The 9,880-nt window shown below is 41.2% G+C and overlaps 1 protein-coding gene and 1 non-coding gene across 3 annotated transcripts; both read left to right on the top strand.

Moving 5' to 3' along the window:
• Nucleotides 1-213: 213 nt before the first annotated feature.
• Trnav-aac lies at nucleotides 214-286 on the top strand. Its single transcript has one exon. It is a non-coding gene; the product is annotated as a tRNA-Val (tRNA).
• Nucleotides 287-2,435: 2,149 nt separating this feature from the next.
• LOC117295866 lies at nucleotides 2,436-9,532 on the top strand. 2 transcript variants are annotated; one of them, XM_033778650.1, is made up of 8 exons: nucleotides 2,436-2,524; nucleotides 3,195-3,575; nucleotides 4,629-4,832; nucleotides 5,556-5,692; nucleotides 6,575-6,735; nucleotides 7,919-8,036; nucleotides 8,512-8,724; nucleotides 8,912-9,532. In XM_033778650.1, exons 2-8 carry the CDS (start codon nucleotides 3,221-3,223, stop codon nucleotides 8,939-8,941), a joined length of 1,218 nt encoding a protein of 405 aa, XP_033634541.1. In that variant the 5' UTR covers nucleotides 2,436-2,524; nucleotides 3,195-3,220; the 3' UTR covers nucleotides 8,942-9,532. The 2 variants fall into 2 exon arrangements, with proteins under 2 accessions (XP_033634541.1, XP_033634539.1); XM_033778648.1 differs by having other exon boundaries at nucleotides 8,512-9,532.
• The last annotated feature ends 348 nt before the right edge of the window (nucleotides 9,533-9,880 follow it).

Below are 9,880 nucleotides of genomic sequence, written 5' to 3'. Positions count from 1 at the left end.
ACTATGGCTAAGTTAATGAAACGAAATTAAATACAAAAAAATTAATACAAAAACAGTACACTGTTTTGTTTTTTGATTTAATTTTGGAAAAATTGTAAACAAATATTTTATTGCAATTTCAATTCACCCTTATAAAATGGATCATCTAATGGCTCACGGTGGACACGGTGTATTTACATTTAAGTATTATGTTTTTCCAAGCTAATGTAACGGGTTTCCGTAGTGTAGTGGTTATCACGTTCGCCTAACACGCGAAAGGTCCCCAGTTCGAGCCTGGGCGGAAACAAATTTTTATCTTTTTTTCACCCAATACATTTGAATATTTTAAATAAATGGTTACTTGTTCCCCTAAATTTTGTTTTCATGATAGTAAACATGCTATACACTCTTTAATCAGGCCTGAGCATTATTGTATTATTACTTGTTCCGCCAAGGCCAAACTTAGCTTCCAACAATTTGATAAAGAAGGAAAAACAAAGTGAACGTTGTGTTTCTGTAGGTTTTAAATAGGCAGATAAAACAAATAATAGTCAAGAACTGACAGTCGCCGTGCAGTGCATCAAGTTCTGTCCATGGTGAACAAAATAACTGCCGTCAAAAAGATAAATATTTCGCGGGCGAAAACTGACTGCGGGGCACATTTTTTTCAAAGATGTTCACTTTGAGCAATATACTGTTTGACAAACTTCTTTGCTATTTTAACCATTGCGATGAGACTAGACGGGCACCAACAGTTTGGGTAGCCTACAGCCGAGGGATTCCCACTGTCTGTGGGGCCGGGGCTGTGCTTACTCCCACCTCTCAGCAGATTTTTGGGCCGATTTTGACCCGCGAAAGTGGGCGATAGGTCGACCAGCTTCATGCTTTTTGTGATAACTCCTTTTGTTAATTCAGAGCAAGGAATCAAGAAATGGGCCCCATCTCAAACTTAGACCATCGTCCGTAACTTACACTTGAAGTCTGCCTTCCGATCGCAGATGATGGGTCCATCATGTGTTTTTCCCCCCGAATTTAAATATTGCGACGATTAAACCAAGCTAACATTGGTTATACATGTTTTTATATGATGTATTTTCGACAGTGACATTTTGCACTGTCCCCTCCCCAATCCCGGGAAACAACATTTCAAAGATGGCGCATCTCGCTCTCATACAGCCTCTCAAAATTAATCAAATAAATCTCTACTGTTACTACTCTCTCGTTGCCAGCTGTCATGGCGGCGTCCGCAAGTAAATCGTGAACGAGTGGAGCGTCTACGACAGTAGTGCAAAAAATAATCACACCATAAATAATAAAGTATTTGAGGAGTGGGAATTACAAAGAAAGTTCATCTGAAAGCCGGAACAGAAGAGGGTTTTTGGTTGCCCGTCGAAAAAGCACCTTTTTGATTACAAAACAGGTCTCAAAGATTTACTTGCAGCGGTAGAGGGGGGGGGGGGGGGGGGGGGATTCTACCTCCATGGTAAAGCAGAGCAGAGACTCACGCCCGCAACGACAGCATGCTACGTCATCCCGGAGAGCTTGACACGCCGGTGTCAGAGTGTCCGCCATGCAATACTGTCCACTTTTGCATATTATGCAATTGAGCTTGATAGAACGTGAGTACTGCGTGCCGAAATGCCCGGTGACGTCACCCGGAGCTCTAAGGATGCAATTGTGTCCGCCATGCAATACTGTCCGCTCCGGACACTTTTGCATATGCATTTGTGTCCGGGGCTATGCAAAAACCGTCCGGCGGACATTATTGCATATGCAATAATGTCCTCCGGATAGTATTGCATAGAGGACAATAATATTGACTTGGTGCGTCTCATACCAATAATAATATAACAAACCTGTAAAAACGTTTACTCAATTATTGGTCAAGACAAAGTTGTGAGAGAATAATGGAAAAGACCCTTGTCGCAGAGTGACACAAGTTGTAGCCTTGAATTCGATCGAGATCTCAGCTGAGGTCTCTTCAATTTGAATTAATTTCAGTGAGAAATCTTCTTTCTCAAAAACTAAGTTACTTCAGTGAGGGAGCCGTGTCTCACAATGTTTTTTATAGTTCTCCATTGCTCGTTAAAAATACCAAGTAAGTGTTTCTGCTTACAATATTATTATTTTGAGATTAATACCAAAAGTGTCGTATTAAGTTAATTTTTATGAGTTATAAAATAACCTCAAAAGTTAAAACACCGAACCCCGGGTTTTGATAGATTCTTTCATACACAATCTATTGTCTGTACAAAAAAAGGGTGTAAGGGCTCCCATGGATCGAGCAGGGAAGCTATTATATCGAATCCACCACCAATCACCAATCTTATTCAAAGGGCGCCACCTTTTGCCCAAAGATTCACTTTGCAAACAAAGATCGGTTTCCTTCTTCTCTATGTTGTAAGAATTGCGTTGCGGAATTTGGGGACCAGACTGTTCTAAATCTGTTTGTTTTTCTTTTTTTCGCGCAGGCGGTTAAATTAAAACTCGTAAAACGTGTTCTTATAAAACGACGTTACAAAAACCGTACAGGAGACCTTTTGAGGTAAGTAATTCAACTGATTTATAGTCTGGTTTTATGTTTTTATTTTGCCTTAAATTCCTACTCCTTTTTGCGATCAAACTCAGTCAAAAAGTTTGTTTTTCATCACCAGTGTGTCTGTGTCAGTGACACATGTCGGGTCACCCACATCCACATCATCACGCTTCACATCATTACAGTTTACACCATGCTTACACTCACAGTCACACTGGCTGCACTTTTGTAGTATGCAACGGAGCGGAGGAGTCCAACCTGGGCTACACAATGGCATTATATCATTATGTACTTCTAAGTTCTAGAAACATGCTGTCTAACCACCTGTCACTGACCTAGGCCGTTAGCCCCACTTGTCTTGGACTCTTGTGTGGCCAAGCATAGCTGAATCCTTAATTAAGTTGCACTGCTTCCAATCTGTTCTTTTGATCTTGGGTATAAGGGTCCCAGACTGATGCACAGTAGTCCAGCTTCGGGCGGACTAGGGTCTTGTAGGCTATGTCCTTCACCTTCCGGGGACAGCTATACAGGTTCCTCCGCAGGAGGCCTTTGTTTGCTTTGAGTGTAGTGGTGTTTACGTGATCTGCCCAACTTAGTTTGTTGTGGGGCTACACAAATGTAGGCTTTCGCGGTGATATCATTCTGAGATTTCTCATACCTCAACATGTTTCTTCAACAGCCATTAATGTAATTGTGAGAAATGTAATGTCTCGCATACTGAGGCAATCCCCAAGGCGGGGCCTCCGACCTTTACGAGAACGACTCAACGTTGACAATGTAGAGAACACCAGTCCAGTCTCAAGCGATGCTGATGCAGATCCAGATATGCCTGTTGCTCAGATGAAAAACATATTCGAACAGACTCCCAAAGTGAGACCTCCAGTAACAACACCCCGTCATCATCAAGCCCCTCTGCAAAAGAACGTTGCAGTCCAAAAAAGGTGGGGGAAGGATGCAACATCGGTGAAGAACAGACTCGAGAAGACCATTTTGGGCGGAGTAACAGATGATGATGAGAAGCAGGTCAGCCCTAGTCTGAGACAACTCAGGATGACACCAGGTAGGATTTTAAAAGTTTAAATGTACAATAATTATTAGTTGTGATAATCAGTGTTGTAGCCATGGTGGGTGGTGCCGGGCAGGCCTGCCCAGAATCTAATGAAATTTCGCCCAGCACTCTGCTGAGCAAAACACACTGTGCTGACCAACACAGAATTCCCCCAGATTGCACTTCATGAATAACGACCCTGTATCTAAACAGGAATAATTTGTTGAACCGCTTGTCTTGGTGGACTAAATTGGATTTCGAACCCGCCACTAAAATTGGGCAAGGTACCACACTGGTGATAAACGTAACTTTCAGTCCTCCTGACGGCTGTAGTCCTGCCGAGCAGTCTACAAAATGAAGTTCCCCAGACCCAAGCTCTGGTGTTGTCAGAATCCTGGTCATGACACTTCTGCCCTTAGGCAAGGCATGTACGTGTGTTACTGTACATACTGTGTAATCACAGTTGCTTCTTAAAAAGTTTGGGAAAGTAACATTCTGCTCTACCGACCATGCTCATAGAGTTGATGATACCCATGCCTACATCATATGAAGGGGTTTAATAACTCTGTTTCAGCCCAGGAGTAGGTTGCATCGTGCCCCTGGTGACAGTTGAGCTGAGTACAATGTAGGCGTACTCATTCACAACAGGGATCTACCTGTATAAATAAAAGGGTACAATAGAGTCCACTGTTCGGGAAAGGTCCACAGTACCAATAGACCTTTTCACAAATACTGGGACGCGCGCGTAAAGCTTGGAATTAGGTGCATTGTGGTCTAGCTGGTATCCAAATTTGATCCATATCTATCCCACAATGTACCTCATTCAACAGTCTGCGCTTGCGCATTGGTATTTGCGATAAGGTCTATGGGAGATGTTGCAAAAAAGTTAAGAGTAAAAACAAAAGAGGGACAATAGGAGTTCCACAGTTGCAATGGTATACAAGCTTGTAAGGGATGAAAGTCCAAGTCAGTTGTACCATCATGACCATAGTACTTCTACTCTTTGTTAACAAAGGAATTTCATCTAGTCTACGGAAAATTATTGATTCTTAAAATTTTTCACAGGAAGGGCTTTGCAGAAGCAGAAAATTCTTGAGCGTAAACACCACGAGGCCAAATCTCGAGCCCACACCCTTGGTATCGGTGGCGGAATCAGCCTGTGGCCACAGATGGAGAATATGAGGTTGACCCAGCGGCAAGTAGCAGCATTGACGGGTGTTTCTGCAGCGCTGGTCGTGGGCGTTGTGTTTCTCTTTCACTATTTACATGGTAGGACTGGCCATTACTATTTCTTATTCAGCTGATTTCAATGAACAGCCAATGAGCCATCTGGAAGTCAAATTTGAATAGTGACTGCTACATTGACTTGTATAGTCATGAGTTACCTTTTTAAAAAAAAATTTTTATTTGAATTCCTCAGACTACTGTGAAAGGTCAAGCTAACTGGTCCTTCTTGCTAGTCACTAAAACAAGTCCATATATATTATGTACATTGTTTTCACATGTGTCCACTCCATACGTAGGAGCACCTTCATATCTTCAAGAACTCATTTCTTTCAAATCATCCGCCTATGCCACACGCTCATCGTACGACAAAACACTTCTTCACATCAGTAAAACTAAATCACGCGCAGGAGATCATGCCTTTCAAGCCGCTGCTCCCTGGCTCTGGAAGTCCCTTCCCCGTAACAACCGGGAAGCCAACACACTGGAACGGTTAAAAAATATGCTCAAAACCCATTTATTTGTTTAATCCGGCCATTTTTGTTTTTGCTTGTACTGTTTTTTGTATCTTTGTCTTTGCATTGTTTGTTTCTTTGTAAAGCGCTCCATTCTTTGTGGGGCGCTATATAAATGCTTTCATTATTATATTATATTATAAAACATTTCCTTAGCTTTAAAATGAATTGCTTTGGAGAAAAAGAAACAGTGGAAGAGAATCTATGAGCTTTGCTTTTACCAAAAAATTTTGATTTTGTTTCTCCTTATCAGGAGCTGTATTGGATGGCTTAAGATCCTACTACAGACAACTTTCAAGTTTCCCACAGAGGAACAGGATTGACCCCACAGGCCAAGAGAAGTTTGACAAGTCTGTCCTAGCCTGGCATATGGCATTCACAAACCTAATGGTGAGATCAGTATGTATTTATTTCATTCATTGAGGGCTTGAGGGGTCAAACCAGCTGAGAATTACCAAGTAAGGTTTTATGCTAATAATTATGAATAATTGAGTAATTACCTATAGTGTCCACTGCCTTTAAAAATATTATCCAAACCATATTACTTCGAAGAAAATCCTTTCTCAAAATAGGTTCAGTAGCTGCAGTGCCTCTCACTCAGTAAGTTTGTTATTGTCATAAACATTTTGGAGTATTTGGCCCTCCTACACAAATGTATGACCCATAGTGCTAGCTAGAGGGGGTGTCTATAGCCCTTTTCTAATAATGGCTTTGGCTCAGGCTAGCTTGGCCCCGCAGTTTTAACAATAATGATAATATCGGAGTCTTATATAGCGCACGTATCCACCAAAAAAGGTACTCACTTTCAGAAAGATAGGTTATTGAAGTAATGAATTCTGAGATCCAGCTACACAACACATGGGACCAATGGCTTTACGTCCCATCCGAAGGACGAAGCAATGGTTAAGTGATTGCTTAAGGACACATGTGTCACGGCTGGGGATTTGAACCTACACTCTGCTGATCAGAAACACCAGAGTTTGAGTTCGGTGCTCTTAACCGCTCGGCCACAACCCTTGACAACTGAACTGTGCGTGCTTTGCGTACGCACTCGGGGCTTCAGAACAGAGCCTGAATAATCCTAAGCGGAAGCCATGTATTTGAAAAGGGCCATGTTTCCTTCGGACACCGTGTTGTATCTCGCTTTTTCACTTTTTAATGTGTTGTAAGTGAACAGTTTGGATACACAGTTTTTAAGTTTTCAACAAATTTTTACACCAAACCTTGGTTTAAATCTTGACCCAACACTTTTAACCATTGGTCATTTTATAGGATTCACTACATGGAGATTTTGACACCCAGTGGCCGAAGACTCTAGGGATGTACCAGATGTGTGCGATATTCTACATCATATTCATTGGTCTCTTACTGTACTATCTAGCTGATAATATGCTGACCACGAGCCGCTTGACACCTCAGAGGATCAAGATATGGTAAGCGTCTTCCAATCATTCTATTGGTGGCACGGTTGGCTTGTGCGTAAAGCGCTCGCCTCTCACCAAGGTGACCCCGGTTCGATTCCCGGTCGGGGCCATATGTGAGTTGAGTTGTGCGTTGGTTCTCTGCTGTGCCACGAGGGTTTTCCAGACAATCCGGTTTTCCTCCCTCAGGAAAAAATCAAACACTTTCGATCTTGGCTGTGCTCCGTGGTCATAATGGGTTGATGTGGCTGGCAGCTGAATGCGCCCTTGCATGCCTGCTTCTCGAACACGTTGTAGCCGCGTCCTTCGCAATTCAGCTCTTAGCTGCGAGTAAGGACGATTAGCCCCCCAAATTATTATATTGAGTAAGTGATCAAATGCTTTATACGCTGCATATTACTCCCTTGCAGTTTGTACCGGGGGTAAGCCTCCTAATACTAACAGAGTCAATTGACTCAAGTTGTTGTGAGACTGGTTTTTAAGACTAGTTTTTTACCAAGGGCTGTACTGTTGTCTTGTGTGCAGAATTAATATGAACGTTTTGTGACATGTGAAGCTGTTTACTGTTAAGCAGCGCTATGAAATTGGGCCCTTGTGAGCATTAGGCCGAGTAAAAAAAAAAACATGTTTCACGTCCGGGTTTTTCAAAAAAAGGAGGAAGAGGGGCTTTTTATTTTTTATTTTTTATTTCAAGATGGCCGCCATTCTTTGTTAAAATGTCAAATATCCATTGTTTTTTCTACTGCTGAAATACACAAAACATAAATGAAACAATTTTGTCGAGGCATTCAGACAAGACATTCAGATTGTTTTTGCTGAGATCATTTAAAATAACCCTATTTAAAAAAAAATATAATAATAATGTGCATAAAAAAATAAAATAAAAAATAAAATAAAAAAGGAGGCGGCCTGTAAAAAGGAAGCGGGCGGGGACGCGAAACATTTTTTTTTTTTTTTTACTTGGCCTTACGCATTGTGTGTGTACCGTTCTGGTCAAAAACATTAATCTGAAATATGCAAAAGAGGCCAAAGGTAGGGTGGGTTAGACTATCGTAATGACCCCAATAATAACTTGTATTGTTAAAAAGATGTTATGGTTTAGTACGCATCCTGCAATTTGTTTTCGTCTGAGCTGCCCCTGTTGATTAGAGATCATGTTTTAAACAAAGGTTATGACTTCTGCTTTCTTATTCAGGGTGTCTCTATTGGTTGTTACTGGTGTGTGGAGTATACTAATGATGTATCTACTTGTCAAAGCACAGCAACTGGAGATCAAAGTCGAGTCGACTGTACACTCTCTAAGCGATCATTTGGTAAGCATTAATGTCGTCGCGTCAGTGCAAAACAAGGTTTCTTGGCACGTATTTGTTTTGTGTGTGTATGTCCGGTAAAAAAATAACAGTTCTCTACATTATATATGCAGATATTTTGGTTCATTCCCAACTATTTCAGTGGGAAATTTGAAACATGTCTTAAATAATAATAATAACCGTATTTATAACACGCCTTTTGCCAAAGGACACAAAGCGCCAAGTATTATTACTGCAAGGAGTGGGACGAAGGGTGAAACAAAAGACCAAATCCTTAGCATCAAATACTAGAAATTGACACAATTTTAACATAAGGTTAGAGACTTGTAATTTGTTCACCACTCATATTAGGAGTTTCTCTATTGGAATGTGAATACATCACACAATTAAGTTTGACATATTCCTTGCTCTTTGAATCTGATTGTGTGGTCTTTCTGTTCAAGCCTTTTTCTCACCTTCTCTTTCTGTTTTCTATCAGAGTGATTTAGTCTTCTTGGACCTGAATCTTACACGCTACAAAGATGTCCTGATGTACTGGAGGATACGTTGCCTTCCCCCTACGACCACGGGTACACTCAGCATCATGGGATTCCTCCAGGTACGAGACGTTGCATACTACCTGCAGTATTACAGTCTGCCTGTGTTGACGGTACTACTAACTCCAGTGGTACGACTTGTGTTAGCAGTCAAGGAGGTCTACAGTACAAGCAAATCCAAGTAACTTTGAAACTTGGCTTCTTTCATCATCGGGAACATTGCATTTTGGATAGAATGCAGAAGCGCATTGGTGATCTCATTGGTGGAGTGTTAGGATCAACAGTCTGCCTGTGTTGACAGTACTACTAACTCCAGTGGTGCGACTTGTGTTAGCAGTCAAGGAGGTCTACAGTACAAGCAAGTCCAAGTAACTTTTGAAACTTGGCTTCTTTCATCATCAGGAACATTTCATTTTTGATAGAATGCAGAAGTGCATTGTTGATCTTGTTGATGAAGTGTTATGATCAACAGTCTGCCTGTATCGACGGTACTACAGTACTAACTCCAGTGGTACGACTTGTGTTAGCAGTCAAGCAGGTTTACAGTATTAGCACGTTTAAGTAACTCTAAAACTGGGCTTCTTTCACTTGGAACGTTTCAAATTAGATTAATGCAGAGGGTATTGTTAATGTTGTTGATGGAGTGTTATAGTGTCTGCCTGTGTAGTCTACAGTACAAGCAAGCCGAAATAACTTGAAACTTGCCATCTTTCATCAGGAACATTTCATTTTAGATTGAGTGCAGAAGAATATTGTTGATCTGCTGGTGGAGTGTTAGCATCGTCTTCTGACTGCTTTCTCCTAAAGACGATCAAAGCATACTGATCGAAATGTTGAGTTAACAACATCGGTTCTTTTTCAGAACCAACCAAAGATATTTTCACCTTAACATGCATGTATGCTTCGTTTTTGAAAGGGCAAGGGCTCCAAGGCATTTTCTCCTTGGTAAAGGGCACTCTCTGAGGAAATTGCAAATTTCTACTGGAGCATTTCAAGGGCACCAAGGCAATGATCAGGAGGCATGGAGGCAACTGTTGTCCTTGCCTCCATAAAGTATCAGGCCTGTCACCTAATTGATTATACCAGTTGTATTTCAAATCCCTCGCTATGTCTCCTGCAGATTTGTATTGCGCAATAAAGGCAAACCAAAAACACCATTGGATAAAAGGAGTTGTATTCAGTAAGATTTAAAACAAGTATTCATTTCTTAACAGGGGTAACATCAGAACATATGTTTATTTATTTCCACATAAATGTGTTATACCTAAAGTTATATTGTGTGACCAGGGTATATTATGTCCACTTTTAATA

Source organism: Asterias rubens, chromosome 10 (genome assembly GCF_902459465.1).
Source record: "Asterias rubens chromosome 10, eAstRub1.3, whole genome shotgun sequence".
In the NCBI taxonomy this organism is placed as follows: Eukaryota; Metazoa; Echinodermata; class Asteroidea; order Forcipulatida; family Asteriidae; genus Asterias; species Asterias rubens.
The sequence above is the reverse complement of the archived record's forward strand: the minus strand, read 5'-3'. Positions and strand labels throughout refer to the sequence as shown.